Source organism: Osmerus eperlanus, chromosome 3 (assembly GCF_963692335.1).
Source record: "Osmerus eperlanus chromosome 3, fOsmEpe2.1, whole genome shotgun sequence".
NCBI classification, from domain to species: domain Eukaryota; kingdom Metazoa; phylum Chordata; class Actinopteri; order Osmeriformes; family Osmeridae; genus Osmerus; species Osmerus eperlanus.
The window spans coordinates 7264242-7285967 of NC_085020.1; the positions used below are offsets into that span (position 1 = coordinate 7264242).

At 43.2% G+C, this 21726-nt stretch overlaps 2 protein-coding genes across 4 annotated transcripts in view; both read left to right on the top strand.

Moving 5' to 3' along the window:
• The first annotated feature begins 4914 nt into the window (after nt 1-4914).
• On the top strand, nt 4915-11535 carry rbm44 (RNA binding motif protein 44). 3 transcript variants are annotated; one of them, XM_062456930.1, is made up of 18 exons: nt 4915-5227; nt 5446-5581; nt 5885-5930; nt 6044-6150; nt 6341-6415; nt 6508-6568; nt 6652-6773; nt 6970-8009; nt 8096-8157; nt 8257-8421; nt 8509-8674; nt 8794-8828; nt 8951-9029; nt 9140-9254; nt 9342-9529; nt 10036-10109; nt 10245-10503; nt 10713-11535. In XM_062456930.1, the coding sequence occupies exons 2-18, from the start codon at nt 5449-5451 to the stop codon at nt 10986-10988; spliced, it is 3003 nt and encodes a 1000-aa protein (XP_062312914.1). In that variant the 5' UTR covers nt 4915-5227; nt 5446-5448; the 3' UTR covers nt 10989-11535. The 3 variants fall into 3 exon arrangements, with proteins under 3 accessions (XP_062312914.1, XP_062312915.1, XP_062312916.1); XM_062456931.1 differs by having other exon boundaries at nt 5903-5930; XM_062456932.1 differs by having other exon boundaries at nt 5446-5515.
• A 685-nt stretch (nt 11536-12220) lies between these two features.
• Nucleotides 12221-21726, top strand: part of itgb5 (integrin, beta 5) — a 30808-nt gene continuing 21302 nt past the window's right edge. The window contains exons 1-9 of the mRNA XM_062456933.1: nt 12221-12792; nt 13134-13219; nt 13605-13812; nt 13932-14181; nt 14927-15095; nt 16370-16531; nt 17843-17938; nt 18024-18113; nt 20232-20366. Coding sequence (XP_062312917.1) covers nt 12714-12792; nt 13134-13219; nt 13605-13812; nt 13932-14181; nt 14927-15095; nt 16370-16531; nt 17843-17938; nt 18024-18113; nt 20232-20366 — 1275 coding nt within the window. The 5' untranslated portion in view covers nt 12221-12713. The remainder of the gene's footprint in view (nt 12793-13133; nt 13220-13604; nt 13813-13931; nt 14182-14926; nt 15096-16369; nt 16532-17842; nt 17939-18023; nt 18114-20231; nt 20367-21726) is intronic.

Consider the following 21726-nt stretch of genomic DNA (forward strand, 5'->3'; position numbering starts at 1 on the left):
TAAAGATTAGACCCTATCCTCTCCCAAGTGCTCTGATGGCTGTCTCCATTTCTGGTCCTAGAAGAGAGAGGATTCTACTACCTTCCATAATACTGATGGGGGTAAAGGGCTTTTGAAAATTTGGATTATACAGTTTCTCTAAAGCCTGGTTTCCCAGACATGGATTAAGATTAGTCCTAAAGTAAGAAAGACATTTTATGAAGATCTGTTTAAAAAGTTTTTAGTCTAGGGCAAAGCTTAATCCATGTCTGGGTAACTGGGCCTAAATGGAGTCAGGTGGCTGAGCGGTTAGGGAATCGGGCGAGTAATCAGAAGTTTGCCGGTTCGATTCCTGGCCATGCAAATTATATTGTGTCCTTGGACAAGGCACTTCACCCTACTTGCCTCGGGGAATGTCCCTGTACTTACTGTAAGTCGCTCTGGATAAGAGCGTCTGCTAAATGATTAAATGTAAATGTTTTGTTTAACCAGTAGCTAGAGGTTGATCTTGACATGCTCTAATACTTTTACACAATGGTAAAGAAATGGGAGAACTACAAATCAAATCAAATTTATTTGTATGGCCCTTTTTACACGCAAGCATGTCACAGAGGGCTTCACATATGCCCATAGAACTGCCCCTCAACCAACCTAAACCCTCAAGGAAGACAAGGAAAAACTCCCAAAAAACTCTCAACAGGAGAAAAAAAAAAAAAATGGAAGAAACCTTGGGAGGAGCAATTCAGAGAGGGATCCCCTCCTCCAGAGACGGTTGGTGGGAGAGAGGAGCAGAACACAGGCTAAACATAGTCATACAGTGTCGATGGGTTTTTAAAACCCCAGAATCCATTATTCAACTTTATAGATGTAGGACAGGACCGGGAGACTCGCGACCAGGTCCAGCGTTGGCTGACCGACGACCAGGCAGGTGCTGACAACTCAAACCCCCCACACCACAAGGGATGTGTGTGGGGGGGGACAGAGAGAGGAGAGCAGGGATTAGAGAATGCCAGGAGCAGCTAACAGTTACAGTCATAATAGAATGAGATCCCCACCGGTCAAGTGCGGACTGGTGCAGCAATTTAACAGAGCAAAAAAGGGGAATTTGATGCAACCCCACACACCAAGACAGCGACAGCCCCCCTCATTTGGAACATGAAATCTGTTCCAGGGGAAGAGAACTCTAAAATAAGTTATACTTAAAGAATAAGGATGGAAACAACCCGTCCCCCGTTGCCTCCAACTAGTAACATACTTACCTTTAACAGTCGTAGAATTGACTAAACAATAACGTTTTTAACCTAATTTTAAACGTCAAAACAGTATCAGACTCCCTAATTGAGACGGGTAGTTTATTCCAGAGAAGAGGCGCTCTATATGAGAACGCCCTACCTCCAGCTGTTTTTTTCTTAATTTTGGGAACCACCAGATAGCCGGCATCTTGAGATCTAAGTGTCCTTGCGGGGCAATAGGGTGCAAGGAGACCGGAGAGGTACAGTGGTGCCAATCCATGCAGAGATTTGTAGGTTAGTAGTAGAACTTTGAAGTCAGCTCTGGCTTGGATAGGGAGCCAGTGTAGAGAGACAAGAGTAGATGTTATGTGATCAAACTTTCTTGTTCTGGTCAATAGTCTAGCAGCAGCATTTTGCACCCGCTGTAAATTACAGCAGGTACAACTACAGTATACATATATACAACTACAGTATATTTTATGGATTCCCTAGAGCCGTATAGTGAAATAAGCAAGTTGCAGACACAACCCAACTCTTATGACGCTGGTTACACGTCACCGAGAATAGGTAACAAGAAGGCACTTGCGTATTAAATATTTCAATGATTCTTTGTGAATAAAATATTCATTCTTCCATAGTAAAGTATAATTCCTCTCTAGCAAATAATTCATCATGTAGGCTACATGGAGCTCTTCCAGAGCATTCTACCTTCATATTGTGTTGAGAGTTTTTGACGCTCAACAGTTTACATATGGACGTGCGACAGCCTTGCTCACTCTTAGACTGCTTGGATAAAAGCATTTTAAGGCAGTGTATATTATTTCAATAGATAGATAAAAATATATACTACAGATAAAACAATGGAAAACAAGAGAGCTTAAAGTAAGTTATGAAGAAAATCATGTCCCTGTGCAATATATTGTTATCGTAGATAGTAGTAGATAATATCTAATGACACTTTGAGCATCTTATTTGACTGCAGTGGGATGTAGGCCTCTGCAGATTGGCACTCTGCAGATTGGCTATTTACTCTCTTTCAACAACTTAAAAGCCTGAAGAGGGTCGGGGAGGCCTTGCTCTCACACAGCCCAGCCCAACCAACTGGTCTCTATTGATCTGCAGAGGGGAGAAGAGTGTTTCTCAATGCTGTTAACGGCCCTTTGCTGCCCCAAAGGGCTTCCACTAGCCTCAAATCAACAGCATGTATGGGTGGGGCATAGTGGGATGGGGGGAAGAGAGCTGTTATGAGACTGTCCTGATGGTCTGGGGGCATCACTCATAACTGATGTTTATTTAATAAACTCTGCTCATCCCCCCAGCTTCTAGTGCTTCTGTGAGGAAGTTAAATGCCAAGGCCTAGACACTGACTACTAGGACATCTTAGTGCCTAAATCATTCAGTTTCACATCAATTCTCGAATACTATGAGTGACCTGACAATGTCTCAGAGCTATTATAAGGACCTGTACAAAGAGACATCACATCTATGGTAAATTGTACAATACAACTCCAGAACCATTCCCAAAGGTGTGGTAGCCTAAAACAAAACAATGAATTGTCTCTGTTCCCATGTAAAATGTATATTCCACTCACATGTATGGGAAATGGATGCTGGTTGTTAACATAGCACTCTGACTGTTCTTGGACCACACCGGAAGAATAGTTGCAATGCTACTATAAGATGGATGGGTTTGGAGTCATTTCTGCACAATGCATTTGATGAGGGGTTTTATATCTGTAGGCACAACAATATTGTTTTACAAGACACTATGGCATTATTATATGGCATTATTATACAGCTATGCGGGCTAAAGATATGGGTAAAGATGTGTGCAGTGTTTTGTGAAGCAAGTAACAGAGCATCCAGAATACATGCGCCAAGTGCCGACTCTGCACGCGTAGACTCCTCACGTCATGAGCTAGGGCTTTGCAGACCTAACTCAAGTCTATCTCCCTTTGTAGTAACATGCAGGGTGTTGCTTCCACTGGTTATGTGCGTATCCTTCGCTCAACAGGATTCAGGTTTAGCAATGATCCCTATTTGATAGAATTGATCCATTTACAGAGATCACAGGGATTAGATTGAGGCTAATCAGATCACACGTCATTGTGGAAATGGCTCCAGGCCTTGTCCTCTAGCCTCTACCCATCAAGACAGACGTGCCTCAAAAATGTCTATCTGCAATCACCTACACCTCCCTAATCTATGGATCAGAGATACCTGGTAGGCTATATCCAAATTCTCACACCACCATATCTTTTCATATGAAAATGCAACACCATGTGCCTCAGTGCAGAACACAGGCAAAGTCAAACGGATAGTCCATTACTTAATTTTACAGACAGCTAATGATTCTGCATCCAAAGTGACTTATTGGAGAATTTGGAAAAAGGGGATTGCAGCTAATGCATAGGGTTTTGGCCTTGACCCTAAAACATCTGCCTGAACAGTTACTATCAATAGTTTGGACATTGCACATTCATGAAGAATTTAAAAAGTCTCCCTGTCAATAGTCCTGGCCTGTAGGGCTACGGCCTGATCTATTTATCTTAATCAAATGTTAGCTTTCATAGGAAGTTGATCCTCATGTTCACTTCTATTAGGAATAGCCTAGTTGATCTTTAAATTGTTGTAAAACAGTGCCCTTAATCCTCTGTATGACACAATTGACTTAACTAACTGTCGCACATTCTTGGAAACCAACCATGCTGGACCCTACTACTAAACAACAGTATAAAATTGTAAAAGAATTAATCATAATATGAATCTGCCATGTTTTGCATTCCTTATCTTGCAGGTTTTGCAGGTAAGTACAACCATGGCTCTGAGTACAACATGGCCAGTGGGCATAAGTATTTACCAGTTTATCCCTGACTTTGTGGCTTTAATATTAAGTGTCGAATGCAAGGTGTATGTTGTGCTCCGACTGCCCCCCAGTGGTATAAAGACAATACTGCATCAACAACAAGCCCCTGACGATCATATGCTTCTGGCTACCTATTTTGCGACATTCAAGACTCTATATTAACTTGGTAATGACAACTTTTACTTTACAGATGTAAGCTTTAATTGGCCAAATAATTTTAGAATTTAGGTAATTGGCCAAAACATAATCACTGATCTCAGTGTCAAATGCTGTACAGTGCTACTGTACTGTAGTACTGAAAGGACCTTTTCAACGGTTGATAACGGTTAGAGTTACTGACCTGTAAAACCAGAAAAGGGTATTCTTTAGCCTAGTTCAAATTCAGTTTGTCAATTTTAAAACAGAGGAGCTACTGTACACTAGAGCTACAGTGTAATAGAAAATGTTCAAGTTTATAAACTTGAACGTATATGCGCTGCACAATACATCACTACACATCGTTTGAGGGCGTGTTTATATATTTAAATAACAAAATAAGAAGTTGTTATTTGGTATAGGAATGTAATTTTAAGGTGTATACATATCAAGTCACTTTTGTTGCTGAAATATTCTTTAATAAATTAACAGAAGAAACGGTCTTGACCGATATTTGGGGTCTGGAACGATTCCACGGATCAACTTACATTAGCTAGCCTAGCTACTGTGGTGAAAAGTTAAACTGATCTGTATTTTGCTAGCTACCCCTAATTTGATTTCTTTGCGCTATAGGTAAACGAGACTGTATTTACTTTACTAGTGAAGTGCCCGTGCCCATGATGCAAGTTGTTGATTAGTTGATTCCGTGTTGATGTAATAGGAGTTTGTGTCCGGTGGCAGTTTATGCATTATGCGTTTATACCAGTGATGAAACGCGTATAAATGTTTGGACCCTATTTATTTTTCACAAACGCAAACCGATGACAGGCATTTACTTGAATCTCTTAGCTAGGCTAAATGGGATTTGATTATCCACAAACTGAACAGAATGCTTGCTGATTGGATTGTCAGGTAGAGCGGCTCGGCAGCGTTCTGGTTTCTGTCACGTGATCGGCACTGCCAGTAGCCTAATTAGCACGTTTAGATTTACTAAGAGTTGGCACAAGAAGGAAAGGTAAATTGTTAATCGCACAGAAATTGTAAACATTTTGACAACCCACTAATTTCAGATCGGTCTTTGTTGCCCAACGAATGTGTATTATCGGGGGTTTAAAATGTGGTTTGTGAAGAATGTCCAAACGCCATCCATGCCGCATGCCACTTTCTTGCGCTTGGTTTTTGTTTAGCAGGTACAACTCATGGCCAGTTTTATGACACGGTTGTATTTTCCAGAACATGTGGTTTCCCGTTCCATTACTATTACCTTTGCCCCAGACGTCGCCTTATGCCCTGCAGCCTTCGGGTATGTCATACGGTTCGGGAAGTTTTCAGTTGCAGATGATTCCCTTTGACCGTCATTCGTTTCCAAGTAGGTCTATAATTGACACAGTTCATGGAGGAAAGTCTCCCAAAGATCTGTTCGCTACACAGCCATAAAACTGATGATAACCCACTTGTCCACCCCAAACAAGTTTACATAATCCACCTAGTTACTCATAAAACCTGTTCATGGAGTTGGACACAAGAAGACTTGTAATCAAATGCACTTTCACTTTTTAAAGAGCAACTTTTAATTCTTACCAAATGTCCTTCGTCTTCAGTTCACACAGTATTGCCAAATGCCCATCTTATTAAATAACAAATGGCTTACTAAACATTTGTCTCAACACAGATGGTTTTCTATCCATAGATGATGGCAGGCAGTTTCTTCTCAACAGGTATACTTGTACACAACCGATATGTCTGTAAGGTGTTCGGTAAGAGGGTCTACTTTTGGCCTGGTCTCATGTCCTGGTCTCTACATCTGACTGCCTTCTCCACCATGTTACAGGTCTTTGTTTGATTTGGTGAAGGTCACAAATATCCTGGAATTGACTGACGCCAAGCTGCTGGGTTGGTACCTGGCACTGCCTGTAGAGGACCAGAAACTTATACAAGGTAGATCAATGAAGTGGACACACCCATGTAACAGAAGTAGAAGGGTCTGTATTGACAGGGAATACAACCATGGTTGGAACTGAAACTATTCACTTAATCTGAGTTGTTAAATGAAAATCACAACTGATCTACTGGTAACATGTCTGTGAAACACATAATTCAACTTTGTGGTGTATTTCTTGTTTCATAGAGGCTGGTGGTTTCTTGCAGTTTCTACACAGGCACCCAGCTTTGGAGGTGACCAAGCAGTTTGTTTATGTTAAGCGTGAGTTCAATTACTTTTCTTGTGGCCATCTCGGAACGTTGAATCGCGCAAACAGACATTGGTTTCACTTTCTCTGTTTTTGTTTGTAAAAGGCACAGACCCAGCTGCAGAAAGCTACAGACCACCACAAACAATGTCAGTCAATCTCAACAAGTATGTGCTCATCACTGAAAAACAGTTAAAAAAAATCCTTTGTTGTGGATGTAATTAGCAGATATTTGATGTTTTGCTTTCAGGTCCAGAAGGCCCACGTTCTACGGCGTGACAGAATGTTTGAACTGTGGCACCAGTTGTCCGTCCGGAGGACAGAGGTGCAGGCGATGTACTGCACCTTTCCAAATGGGGATGGATTCAGGAGGTGCTGCAGACCATTCCTACACCAGAGTACATGTTTGTCTGTTGCACATTGGTTTCTTGAACTGCCAGGCTGATTTGATGGTTAAACACCACCAAAGACGCTTATTTAAAATGTTATATGTACATGTAATACGTGCTTGTTTTATTTTGACCAGTTTATTTTTATTTTTACGGTTATCCTTTTTATCGCTTTACAGATCAAGATACAGAGTTAAAAAATGGTCAAAAAATGTTGAATGACCTCTTAAACTGTGCTGAGGGGAGTGCAGTAGGAAGCCAGAAATCCCACTGGGGGTCCACTGGGAGTCCATGCCCCCTGGAGCCCATCTCCAAGGATAACCACCTGCAAACACTGCAGGAGAGCTTCCAGTCAGCCTGCGACGTCAGCAGCCAAGTGCTGGAGGAGCCTCCTAGCCACCAGGAGGCGCACTGCTCAATTGACCCGACACAGCACCAGCTGTGGGAGGAAGGGGCCAAGCAGGATGACCCCTCTGCTCAGGCGAACTTCTCTCTGGATATGGAGCTGGAGATGTGTAGCCAGAAGGGGGCCACGGGGTGCCTGGGTGGGCCCTGTGCAGAAGCAGAGTATCCTACGATAGCGCACGAGACGCCTCCAGAGTACAGCAGCTTCAACAGCACCAGGCTGGACCGCACTGAGTGGAATAACAGCAGCCAGTCAGCGGAGGCTGAAGGTGATGACTCCCTGCTGGCCAATAGAGGAAGTGCTGAGGAACCCCTAGAGGGGGTCAGCGTAGCATCCTCCTGCCCATTGGAGGAGAAAGAGCACTACCTCAACAAGTCCTGTAATTGCACATACGATGTGGAGGACAGCCCAGGAGACCGAGGCAGGAGAGACGAGGCTTTAAGGTGCCAGCAGGAAAATGAGGAGGAAGAGGACTTCCACAGTATCATGGAGGAGGACAAGAGCATACTCCTATGTCAGACAAGTGAAAGGATCCATCTGGTCAACAGTGCAAATGCTCCAGTCAGCCCTAGCCAGGCTGCGGTGACAAGTGTAGCTGCATTTAACTTTCCCAGATCACCCCACAAAGCTAGTATGATAGACGGGTCCACTAATACACTACCCCCTGTCTCCACCCATGACATCTGTGTTGGTCCAAACTCCAGTCTGGCTGGTTGCCAGCAACATATCCAGACTCAGACTCAGGGCCCAACTACAGCTGACAGGTCTGTCAATACTGAGGTCTACATGGCAGACCTGGACTTTCTGGCTAAGGTAGAGCAAGCCCTCCTTATATGATCCATAATATACATAAAGTACTCCCTCAAATTGTTATTCGACTACATTTCTTCTTCCCATAGGAATTCAGGAAGCTGAAAGTTGCTGAGGAGGATCTACAGGAATTAAAAAGGAAAATGGAAAGGTCCGGATACCCAGTCAGTCTGCTGTTCATAAGATAATTTCTAGCCAATTGCCCGCCCACGTTTAAACCTCTACTGGTGTGTGTGTGTGTTCATTTTAGATCAGCTGGTGCTGGGAGGGAAGGCGAGAGTGGCTGTGGCTGTAACTCTGCCCAGCGTGCCCGTCGAGCAGAGCTGTGCCTGGTGGCTCTGCAATATGGAATGTGCCAGCAGCACTGCTGGAGGCGCTACTACACATCACCTGAGGGGGACCGTCTGGTCCAAGGGTAAGGGACCCTAATGTGCTGGTTCCTAATGTTCCCACAAAATGCAAATTTGAAGGATTCAGGTTTCTTTATTTTCCCTGTTTGCAGAGTGGAGGTGCCCCCTGAGAATCTTATGGAGGTTCTGAAGGTCTTGGAGGCTGACTACAGAGAGATGAGGGAGAAGATCCTGGCTGGAATTCCCCTGGACCAGCTTAAACCGCTGGCTGTGGACTCCCAAAAGATCACCTCAGCCACCTGCTACATCCCTGCACAGGTCAAAGATTTAGACACACAGTGTGACATTGACCATACCGACATTTGTATGCACTAAACTCACCAGTCATTGAAATATCGCAGTCAAACCAGTTACATTTCATCTTTTTCCCCGTTCAGATAATTGGAGAGACCTTGGAAAGTGCTTCATCTCGGTAAGTATTTAAACTGGACTTGGGTTGTTTAGAAGCATTGCTGTTACAAGCCTTTCATAATCTAATTTGCACTTTGAACCTCCATGTTGCTGCTGGGTCTGGTGTCTGTTTTTGTGTTCCAGTGTCTCAGAGAGGAGCTCCCAGCAGATGGCTGGAGCAGGTGATGTCCGCCCCCCTACCAGCACTGGAGAAGGCTCTCAGGTACACAATCTACATGGTTATACATGTAGATATGTAAATATATGTAGAATTATCAAAGACAGGATATCGTCAACGTGTGTGTGCGTTATCTTTGCCTTTCCTTTCTACAGACAGGTGAGAGAGGGAGAGGTCCAGTTTGCCTCCCCAAGTTTGGGAGCAACAAAACGGGGAAGGCAGTCATCCTCCTTCCTCAGCCGACGGGGATCCACCATGGACGCAAGCCAGGTTTGCCCTGCTACACTCCAGGCTTCAGGGGGCGAGGGGTTATCAGGAAGAGGAGGAGAGAGTCTCGACAGTCTAATTCTGTCACAGGTGGAGGGAAGGAGCTCAACTCCAGTGAGGCCTGGTATGATGCCGAGGAGGATCTTGGGCCTGCAGGGGCTACTGCGAAGGCCAACACCCAGACGGCAGAGGCAGATGATGGAGGAGCTGTCCAGGGACAGGATGCATACCTCAGCTCTCTCCTGTGTGTAACTCAATTTCCCAGTGATGTGACTGAGGTAATCACGTTTGCGCAATAATACACAAGCGCTGCGCCTGAGTTACGGTAACGGGGCTTTGTTTCATGAGTTTCTCTCTGCTTGATCTCAGGCCATGTCGACCTGAAATCATAGTCACAACCATACTATACCAGGTCATTTTACATGATGGTTTTATATTCTCATGATGAGAAGTGCCTATAGACTAGTCACTAGAAGTGCCTATAGACTAGTCACTAGAAGTGCCTATAGACTAATCACTAGAAGTGCCTATAGACTAGTCACTAAAAGTGCCTATAGACTAGTCACTAAAAGTGCCTATAGACTAGTCACTAGAAGTGCCTATAGACTAGTCACTAGAAGTGCTAAAAGTGCCTATAGACTAGTCACTAGAAGTGCCTATAGACTAGTCACTAGAAGTGCTAAAAGTGCCTATAGACTAGTCACTAGAGAATAGCAGGCGTTATTTTACTCTGCCTCACATTTAACAGCAGGGGGTGCTAGATCCGCATTTCTATATTTTACAGGGTGACTTAATGCTGTTATTTGAGAAGTATCAGGCATCTGAAGTAAGCATTTCCACCTTCAGGAACAACCTCAAGTAAGAACCATTATCTATGACAAATACACAAATCTTGTTCAGGGACATGCATGTATCCCATTGTCGAGAACATTGCAATCCTACAAAATCAATTTGACCACTATTTAATTAGCTTTGCTTCCTTTGTTAACGCAGGGCTGCAATAGTGACTATTAGTGGTCCTAACTTTGCTGAGGCTGCGGTCGGTGAGATGAATGGCCATATCATACAGGGCCGCAGGCTGCATGTGGAACATATTCAGAAACCCAACTCTGGGGCCTCAGATGAGAACCAGAGCCTGGGGACAGCAACCCAGCCTCAGAGCTCCAGCGCCACACCAAGGCCACAGCCATCAGGGGACAACCACAGGCCCCAAAGCTCATCCGAGAGCCAGTGCACTACCACCTATGTAAAGGTGAGCTAAAGTATAAAAAAATCGGGAAAGTGGGTATACACTGTAATACTACGTTGTAAGATGTATAAGATCTAAAACCACACAGCATACACTAAAATGTTCAAAGGGTACCTATGGCAGTCTCATACAGTCTATGAATGTACATAACCTGCGCTTAACAGGCACAGTAGTAAAGCTTAATCTGTGTCTGTTCCTGTGTGTCCTCTTAGCCTTTCCGTCCCAGCCTAGAGAAAAGGACAGTGGTCTGCGACTCACCCACAGCCTCAGGTACCTGTGTGCCCCAGCACTACGCCACGATGGGCAGCTTTGACACTCTGATGTCCCGGCTGACCGCGCACCACCCAGAGGCAGGGAGACAGAGGATCGTGGACGCCCTGCTGGAGCTGAGGGCCAAACATCAGGGCTACCTCAGCGGCCTGCCGCTCAGCATGATCGTGGATATGACCTCCGACCTTCTGACCAAATCTAAGATTATGAAAGGGTAGGAGTTAGGCTTCATGATTCTCTAGGACAGGTATAGCAATAAATAATCATTCAAATAACAACACAGTGGCCTAAAATCACCCTTTTACAATGTTTACAGTTTGAAGCATTGATAGTCCACCACTAGCTGCCGCTTGTGTAAGCAACTCGTATAATTTTTTGTCTGGTTTCCGTAAAAGGGAGAGGGTTTATTCCAACTATTACACATTAATTTGAATGTTATGTACATTTTGTTATACTGTTCATGTTTTGCCTATTACTACATTTGTATTCTTAAGTTAATTTTTTGTTTGATCCTGTTTGTGAAATGCCTCATTTTATTCAAGGTATCCAGTTGTTTTGAAATCTTAAGTACGTGGATGTTAAAAGAGTTTTTGAACAAAGGTCAAGTCAGTTGTTAAAACCAAAAATGTCCCTTGACCTAGCATTCCTCACTGATAAAAAGTTAGTTAGTTATTTACAGTTTGCCTGTTAGAGGCTGGTTAATAACCTCAAAGTCTGTTTTTTACCCTCCAGTGTTTCTTAGTTTGATTAAAAGATTCAAAGTTCCTGCATTCTTGGTTTGGTATGCATTTAAAGGTTATGAAATAGCTGTTGAAGTAGCTGTTAGAGGGTGATCCATTTGTGATCCAGTAGATGGCGCACCTTTTAGTTATGAATGCATTAGAGGATGTTATGGTTATATATTTAGGAACATTATTAAACGTCATCATTTTCCTGAGTGCACACGGATGTTTTCCATGTAAAGAATTCCCCTTGTAAATGTAAACGGTATACCTTGCCCTCAACCAACAGTGTAAAACGCCACTCTTTTAACAGGTGGTATAGTTATTACAAGGGGTCACGTGATTGTACACATTGTGGCAGCACTGATGCATTTTTCGTCCCGATCAAAAATAACAGTAGGCTATACCAACGTGATCATGTATGTGATGAGGCCAATACTGCTACCTGGATGGCATTCATCAATAATGAATGGCAATATTTTCAATAATTTAAGTAACTGCAATAATTTTTTGACTCAACACTTAAATACCGGCTTAAAGTTAGGGTGTACCATTGAATATGATGTGTTACTCAGTGTGTAGTGTGTAATGGTTATGTTTTAAAGACATTGATAATATAACGTCAATAAAGTAATTCAGTGAGATGGTAAACAAACGAACCCCCCACCCTTCCTCTACCCCTCCCAGCTCCCCTACTTAGGAATATAGGCGGAGACTCCACTCCAATGGTAGGCAACGCATACTAGGGGACTGAACGACGCGAAGTAGGTTTGGAAGAACGAGATTGTCACATTGGTTTGGATATGTCAACTTTGAACCATACCGTCATTTATCAAAGGTTTTGACTCGCTATTTTGGTAGTTTACCTCCGAAGGAAAAGTGTAAAAATAAGCAAGGGTGTTTGTTAGATTGTAATGAACCGCGTGCTTGGTAGACATCTAATGATAAAGGGAATTGCAGTTCTTGACCTGAACCCAGTTCAAACTCCTTGGATGGTTTTGTTCCCGATGTTCGAAATGACTGAGGAATAGGTGATTTCATCTAGACGCGGATATAGTATGAGGCTACAAAGTTTTGCTGTAATGGTAATGGACAAAGAGACCGTCTCAATATTCTGCACCGATCAAGACGACAGAGCTTAGTCTAATGAGATCCGAATGCAGACAACATACTTTGCGCCAGTAAACTAACGGGAATCTTGAACTGAGCGTGCTAAACGATATGTGGAGTCCTTGGCGGTTGACGTACCGTACAGCTCTCAGCTGCATGGTTTGGATAATATTTATTCAAAGTGTCAAAGGTAAGGAAAATGTTTACATAGCCTACATAAGATTTATTTTCTACTCTCTGTAGTTGTGTTTTTTTGTGATAGCATTGGCTCAAACAATGGTCACTGTCGCTGTATTGCAATGTCTCACCTCTATGTTATTACAGGAGTCACTGAACTGATACAAACACTGTTACCAAACGCTGAATAATTTGTCTGGCAAAGTTAAATTGCACGTAATTATATCTTTATTGTTGTGTCTCTTAACTCGTTTACTAATGTATAGAATGATCTGACACGTCTCTGTGCTATGTGGATAATAATGTAGACATTCAAAATGTTATGTGTTCCCTTTTTTGTTTTACTTCTGTCAGGTCTCAATATATGCATGAGTGGCAGCGCTACATCCTGCGAGGAATGCCTTCTCATCCACCCTAGCTGCGCATGGTGCTCTCAAGAGGTAGGTTGACAACGTGTAGCTCTATTAACGTGCCAAAACTATTCTATTTTGATTCCAGGACTTATTATGATCTAGCTAAAGCCAAAAAAGAAATATGGAATATGGAGTTGAGCATTTGGTGTTATTACCCAAACAATGACATGTAGTTTTTGGCACACTTTTTGTTATGTGTAAATAGAAGCAGATTTACTTGACACAGCATTAAGAAGTCTCACATCACTGAGATAAAAACATTGAATATCTTTTCACTTCATTACCAAACCTCTGAGAGCTCACCACAGGCCCATTCCTGAGCTGTAATTTCTCACCTGAGCTGAACTGAGACCAAAGAGGTGGAAGTATGTTGTACACAAACTCGATGACATGCATTTTTTTTTTCTTACAGGAATTTGGTAGGGTGCGGACCCTCATATCACGGTGTGATCTGAGTCAGAATCTGCAGAAGCGAGGCTGTGATGCCCGCTTCATCGAGAACCCCAGGAGCACCGCCTCGGTGCTGAAGAGCGAACCCCTGAGCTCCAAGGGGTCGGGACCGACTCAGTATGACGTCATCCAGATCATGCCTCAGAAGATCTCTCTGAGTCTTCGACCAGGTATGTCTAGTCAGGGACGTCGCAGGAGTCAAAGGATTGGAAACGTTTTGAAAGTGAAGGCTCAGTATCTGATCTACTGAACGTGGTGAATCATCCCCCCCTGCCCCTGTCTTCTCCAGGGGACCAGGAATCATTTGAGGTACAGGTTCGTCAGGTGGAGGATTACCCGGTGGATCTCTACTACCTTATGGACCTCTCGCTGTCCATGAAGGATGACCTGGACACCATACGCAACCTAGGCACCAAACTTGCCGATGAGATGGGAAAACTCACCAGCAACTTCAGGCTGGGCTTCGGATCCTTTGTGGACAAGAACATGTCGCCGTTCTCCTATACGGCACCCAAGTACCAGGATAACCCATGTGATGGGTGAGACAAAAAACTGATGGTGGTTAGAATTCCTCAGACAGCATCATGTGAAACAGAAATTAGACTTAATGAGATGAAGAACAAATTATAATTAACAAGAATTTAGAAAAAAAGATTGATAATACATTGTGTATGAGATTCATGAAATGGAGGCAGTCTAGCCATGTCTGACATGTTAGAGATTCAAAGTTGTTGGTTGGGTGAATGTTGACTGAAAGGAAATAGAACCAGGCTGAAAAGCAGCCGCACACCACATTTGCCCTGGAGGTGAGATTATGCTGCACTAACTGACTTCCCTTACGCATCACTGCCCAAGTAGGTTATGCCTGAAGTCCTGCTAGCTTCCCTGTGTGTGTGTCATATATATAGCCACTGCAGGAACACATTAAAGAGAAAGATAACATTGCGTGCAATTCAATTCTGAACACAAGCTCACCCCTCACAAACCATAATACACACAAACCTTTGGGAAGGGAAATCATTACAATTCCCTACATTTAGGATGTGTGTGAGTCAGGATGTGAGCCATGCTCCTCCATTGGGTCCAATCTTTTTAAGTCATTTCTACTTTATAAGTTCTTGTTATATTTACCAGTGTGCAAAGGCCATTCCCATTTATTGAAGATTGTTACTATATTTCCTAAGAAAAATTGCAAACAACTAACTTAACTTATGATTTAGTAATGAGGAATGGCCTGTACAGAGTTGTTAAATCTCTGAAGTTCTTATACCTCTTCCCCTGCAGATACAAGCTCTTCCCAAAATGTGTTCCCTCGTTTGGTTTCCGACACCTTCTGTCCCTGACTGACAAGGTGGACCGCTTCAACGAGGAGGTGCAGAAGCAGATGGTGTCTCGCAACCGTGACGCCCCAGAGGGCGGGTTCGACGCCATCTTGCAGGCTGCGGTTTGTAAGGTGAGCTATCGATCAAACGTCAAATGTCCTCTTTTTTGACTCGTCTTTGACCTCCTCCCTCATCACTGAAACTGTGTGAAAACACACTTTATTAGCATCAATAGGCTTGCCTTTCAACGTTGACTGGAAATTTAAAAAGGCAGAGTCTTTTAGGCTTTTTAGATTCCCCCATTGAAGGTAGTAATATTTCCTCAGTTAATTAAAGGCACCAGGGGGCTTTAACAGGAAGTGCTATCTGGTGCAGCTGGTTAAACAAGAGGGCTAGTCAAGGACAGGCCCAGTCACATCCCAATGTTCAGCGCTCAGCTTAATTGTTTGCTACGGGAGAGAATGAGTCCCTCCCATTGGCCGCTACCTAGTAATTTGGTACAGCAGTTAAGATTCAAACAGTGACTGGTTTAGTGGTACGATCAGAGTTGCCTCAAAACTAAATGTGCTTCACTCAACTGTTGTAATTAATGTTTTGTTTTCCAAATGACTCACCATTGTGAACTGTTCACAAATTGCTTAGCCTTTATTGTTTCCTTTTAGTAAAGAATGTGTTTTTCGTTCATGTACTATCAACAGGAAATGGTCAGGCGTACTAGTCACATATAGTGAACACACTTCAACACTACTGGCACGCAGCTTAGCTTAATTGGATAATTCAGCCAAATAAATGCTATAGTGACAAAAACAAAACAATGTGTGTTATTCAAACAAAGCCTGTAAAGCTAATCCACTGTAGTCTTTATGGCAAAAACTTCAGTCCCTCAGTGCCCAGGATGAGGTGTTGCAAATGGCTGCTTCTCAGCCCCTGCCCGGTGAAAGGTCAGGTTTGTTTAGCATCATTACTTTGAGTCAGCAGTCACAGAGCCATGCTCAGTCTGGCACTAGCTGTTGTTGTGCACTGGGTCCTATTGATGGAGGCCTTCTGGATAAAGCTCTGTTTGTTGCCCTCTATTGTCTATCATCTGCCTCTCATCTCTGCTTCTTTGTTAGTCAGTTGGCACCAAGGTCGTGGAAAGTGATGCCGCATGTCTAGCTCAAAATGGATGTTTTCCTGTAGTTGACTTATATGTCACTTAATATAATGCTTATATTATACATGGTTTATTTGGATCCATCTAGGATATAAATGTCATGCATACTTGAGATTACCCCAATAAAGGTGTATCACTATAACTTTGTTTAGTTTGTGAGATATATGAGTAGAGTTTTTGCAGTTTGCAAGGGTGAAAAAAGTGCTATTTGTAGTCACCCTGTTTAACTGCTGTGTGTGTTCCCCTGGAAAGGAGAGGATAGGCTGGAGAAAGGAGGCCTTCCATCTCCTTGTGTTTGCCACGGATGATGTGCCCCATCTGGCCCTGGACGGTAAACTGGGAGGACTAGTCCAGCCCCACGACGGCCAGTGCCACCTAAATGAGAAGAACGAGTACAGCGCCTCCACTGAAATGGTAAGAATCTGTATGAGTTTCCTAGTAAGGGAGAGAAGTTTCATTATTTCATGGGCAAATAATTAAATAACCTAGAGGTCTAGGAGCAGCATCACTCTCAACCTGAAATGTGATGTGCAATTTGTGTGAGTATTGACCCTTACGTAATGGTGCACTTTAGACATAAAGTAGGCTGTTAAAACCGGTTAGGATGACCTCATCTGACCTCTGACAATGGCACCAGTCTGGAGCTGTGATAGAGACAAGGGTCAGGCCGAGATAAGAAGGTATGCAAGGCTGGAGAAGGTTTTGTGTCCTGCATGGCTCCTGCCCCATTCAAACGCCAAATGAGTAACAATAGTGACTCCCCCCATGCCTAAATTGACATAATTGTCTCCTTCAAGTCTTTTTTTTTTTTTTTACCAGTACAGACTCAGTGGCTTGAGGGGGTATTTATTGAGCCTACAGACAGTGGGCATTTAGCAGCAGCTTTGAATGGAGACCTGGAGATATTTCAAACGAACCACATGAAAGTCATGTTGTTTAAAAATTGAGCCGATTCCGATCAATTGTCATGCACTCCTTGTCCATTACTGTTTGAATCCTAAAAGCTGATGCAATAAAAACCTGATTAACATCATGTGGATTGCACTCAGTCCATTTATAATGAAATACAAAAACGGCTTACATTAATTACACGACTGTAGACTACTTGACTACAGTAGTATTATTGTCATTCCCAAAAAAACATTTTGTATGGTGTCCCTCTTATTATTATGTTAACTGTGCTAGTTTGCATGACAGGTCAAGTCCAAGACATGGATCATTAATGGTGCCTCCATGTTAAATCTGTAAACAGGTTGAGCTGGTTCCTTTCAGAAAATAATCTGTACTTCCCACGACAGCACAACCCTGCTTTGTTTGTGGGCGAAACCGCTGAACTGGATAAGCTGTGCAATGCATGAGTTCCTCACAGTTCACCTCAAGTGGATATCTCATTGCAAATTAATTAGTGTCGACTAGAACATCAGAAAATTGTTCCTGATTTAATATTGCCAGAGCAGACGGTCCATGTCACAGCTTGAATGAGCCACCTCAGGCTTGGTTTCCAGCCCTCGCTGCTGGCGTGGGAGGAAGTGGCAGGCGACTCCAATGTAAACATGACACTGGAATCTGAAGAGCAATGACTTCCCTCGACTAACATCCTGACCGGATGATTTGGGAGCTAGCCAGGGAAATTACAACATGCTGTGTCTTTCTGTCTGCCTCTCTCTATCTCTGTCTGCCTCTCTCTATCTCTGTCTGTCCTCTGGCTCTCTCGTCTCTTTGCAGGACTACCCATCTTTGGCTCTCTTGGGAGAGAAGCTGGCAGAGAACAACATCTATCTTATCTTTGCTGTGACTAAACGACTCTATGTCATTTACAAGGTATCGTAACTCTAGTAGTAATAATTATCTTTAAAGATAATCAGAATTGTATGTGTGTGACATTTCTGTTCATTTGCTTGCGAAGAACTTTACAGCCCTAATACCAGGGACCACTGTGGAGATTCTGGATCAGGACTCAAAAAACATTATCCAGCTAATCATCCATGCCTACAATGTAAGTAAAGGAGCATTGCTCCATATTGTGTGTGTATGTGTGTCTGGTTTCCACTCTCACCTACTGTGAGTCAAGAGACAGACAACTGGCTCAAGACTGTCTCTGCTTACGGCAGATCCCCCTTAAGAGGGGAACACTGAAACTCTGTTGTTTACAGCTCTGTAGCTCCCTGCTATGTATCTTACCCTACGATCAAACCTGTATAATCACTGTGTAGTCAGAGATCCAGACTGGAGCTTACTGTTTTCTCACACTCAAGACCAAATGTCTAATTCTGCAAGAATTATGCTTATGGTTAAAGAACAGTGTTTTGGCCCAGAGCCCAAGCCCCTTTGATACCTAAACACAGTACGTTCAAGGGTAAATCTGAGTGCACGTCCACAGGTTTCAAAGCAGTAAGTTTAATCCAACACTGGAAATCCAAACTAGACACATTATTCAGCAGAAGATGGCTGCACTTAAATAGTACAGCAGTGTTTCCCCTACAGTAGGTTTACAGCTTTGGGGGGGACGGGGACTGGGCGACGGCGACCATGTAGAGACAGAAATGACATGCCGTTGTGTAAATAAGATAAATAACATTTAGTTTGTTTAATACAAGAGCAAGCTATACAACTGTTTTATTGGAAAGGTTAACCTTAAATGACTTATTTTGTGATCGGGCGCTATATATTAAAACATAAAAAAATATATATATTACTTGACCTTCCAGGGGGGGGTGGGGCGCCCCCCTAATATAATGGTAGGGGAAACACTGGTACTGTATGGGTCAAGTTAAATGTGTAGTAAAACCTCCATTTAACCATATTTATGTTTGGCCCTCATTTATCCCTGAATGTTTGTGTTTATAACCGTCAAAGTGGACACCCTCGTAATCCTCTTTCTGAGCATCCATCATCCCTAGTCATGATGGGATAGCTGTTTTTTCATTCTGGGCTTTATTTCAGTGAGCACTCTGCCAGAGTGGCTACACTTGGCTGTGAGCTTAAATGATAATGTTTATATAATTACATTGTTAGTCAGTTTGAGAGAGAAAAGTGAGAATGCAAAGAGAGTATTGTGTGCCTGTGCTTTCAGATGTCAAACCTCAGACAGTTTCTGGATTGGTTCATTTTTCGTAGCCAAATCTTTTCTGTTCAGCTTTGTGTTTTTTGTCTACGAAGCATACTCTTGCTCTGAGCAGTGAAGAGAAACAACAACTTGTTTTTGCACACACTGTGGGTTTAGTCCAGAACTGATAATCATTTCAGGCACAATAACATGATGGAAAGTAAAGATTGAAAAAGCTTTTTGTCATAATGACGTTCAACTGCATTTTCTTTGTCACAAGAATCCTTTCTTGCCACAATCAGTTACTGTAGTCGTTAACAGGAATTGTGAAATTTTAAAGAGTTCCATAACATTTAAATCAGCGATAGTGAAAGGTATATCCATTCATCATGGTGTTGGTGAGGAATGGTTCCTGTTTGCCCAGTTACAGTCCCAGGAAAACAGGAACATGTATGAGTGAATGCACATGTAAACATGAGGAACCAACCCCCAGCTGGCACATACACAAACTATGGCTCCAAACACACACTCCCCATCCATGCTTCTGCCTCCAACATCTGTGTTTTTGGGGGGAGAAATATAGAAGATGGAGAAGACAGAATTTATGCAATCCATCATGCCCAAACCAAGACCTGACCAAAAGTTCTTGTTTCTCTTTTCCACCCTGACTCCAACATTATTGAGTAAGATGCAGCTGGCTTCATTATACATTGCTGAATAGCAGTATTTAGTTGTGGTTACAGTTTGAGACATGGAAACGGCACATTCAAATGGTGTGACAACCTTAAGTTTCAGCTCTGATATACAGACTATACTTAGACTGTGATTATTGGTCATAGTCTGTCATTTGAGATGATCAGAATACATATATATTTTAATAAGTAATTATTTTTCTTAACTTCTCTCACATTTTGCCCAAAACTATAAATAGTAACTTATTGTTCAAAACCATGTTCTATCTACACACCATAAACTCTCTCTCTCTCTCTCTCTCTCTCTCTCTCTCTCTCTCTCTCTCTCTCTGTCTCTCTGTCTCTCTGTCTCTGTCTGTCTGTCTTTTCCGACCAGAACATCCGCTCCAAGGTGGAACTGACAGTGTGGGACCACCCTGAGGACCTCAGTCTGTCCTTCAGCGCTACCTGCCAGGACGGACAACCTCTGCAGGGCCTCAGGAAGTGTGCCGACCTCAAGATAGGAGACACGGTCAGTCTCTCTCCGGCTCTGCTCAAAGGAAGTCACCTGGAGGTGGGGTGACCTAATGAATGATCCAACCCGATGGGTTCTCTTGAATTTGATTACAGCCTGTGGCCAGATAAAATCTGGGTTATTCTCAGCGAGTCTCGGGGTTACTGGTATCCATGCTACGTTCAGAAGAGTCACCACGTACAGGATCCATCCCACTCAGACCAGTCCAATGAGAGACAAAGGAGAGCAAGTTGTGACTTGGCAGAGCTGGTGAACTGTGACCTTTCAATCCTCTTAACGTTTAGGAGTAGAGTTCCTGTTTGATTAGATCAAACTGAAGCAGCTTCTGAGAGAAGGGTTCTATCCTCCCTGGTAACAATATTGGCCCTGTGTGGAACTGTTGCCAGGTTTGAAATCGACCAGGCAAAAAGCAAATTTCTGGATACATAGTAGGCATTCTAGAGGCTACCCAAGGACGGCAGCATTTGGTCATGTTGCTTACACGTGTGCTTAACCATGTTCATGTGTCTCTTTTTCGAGTTCCAACTCTATATTTTTAGTTCTGCTGTTATGAGTAAGACTAAGATCTTGTAAGAACCATGAAAATGCTTTGTGTTTTGCACCAGGGAGGTAATGCATCCATCACAGGCAAAATGAACTGACAACTGAATCCAGTGACCGCCAAAGAACAGTACTAAGGCGCCCAAAAAATCCAGTTTGTTTTGAAGAAGGCAGTAGGAATAATGTGATCATTCCCTTGTGGCTTCCTGCTCCTAGCCCAGTTGAGACGGAGTCACTGGCAGAAACATGTAAGCCTCTTCTCAATCCACACTTGACTAGATCCATTCCATCTCGATAGTTGTGAACAGCATGTTGTTTCGCTTGTCACCATCTTGACAAACCTTGTTCGATCTGCTAGCTGTTGTTGTTGGAAAGGGATCCTGACACTGCTCAGTCATCACACTGTTATTTTGACAGCACTCTAACATGGCCAGGATCCAGATTGAAGAGATATTGGTAATTCAATCTCTCAGGTTCTGTCTCTCAGGTTTGGAACTTGTGCTGTTCTTTTGGCAAGTCTCATTCTCTGACTGGGAATGTGGTTTATAGTTAATGAAAGGTGTGGACAGTGGTCCTTTCCGTAGTGATGGACGAAGGCAGCTGTGGGAGCCTGAAGACGTACATATTTTGCCTTATTCTTGGCTGAACGTCAGTTGGATTCAGTTATGCTTTTGTTCCACACAGAGATGTTATCCTGGACGGCTCACTGGAAAGGCGAGGTGAAGAAAACATGGCAGCATTAGCTTCGGGGAAGGTCACTTTTGTGTGGAAGAGGGAATGTGGCAGTGCCTGGAGGAGGGAATGTGGCAGTGCCTGG

Coding starts and splice junctions, on each gene's coding strand:
- rbm44 (XM_062456930.1), top strand. CDS start 5,449: ATGTGGTTTCCCGTTCCATTACTATTACCTTTGCCCCAGACGTCGCCT. Junction 9,255..9,341: donor CCACCATGGACGCAAGCCAG/GTTTGCCCTGCT, acceptor ATTCTGTCACAG/GTGGAGGGAAGGAGCTCAAC. Junction 10,110..10,244: donor ACCTTCAGGAACAACCTCAA/GTAAGAACCATT, acceptor TTGTTAACGCAG/GGCTGCAATAGTGACTATTA.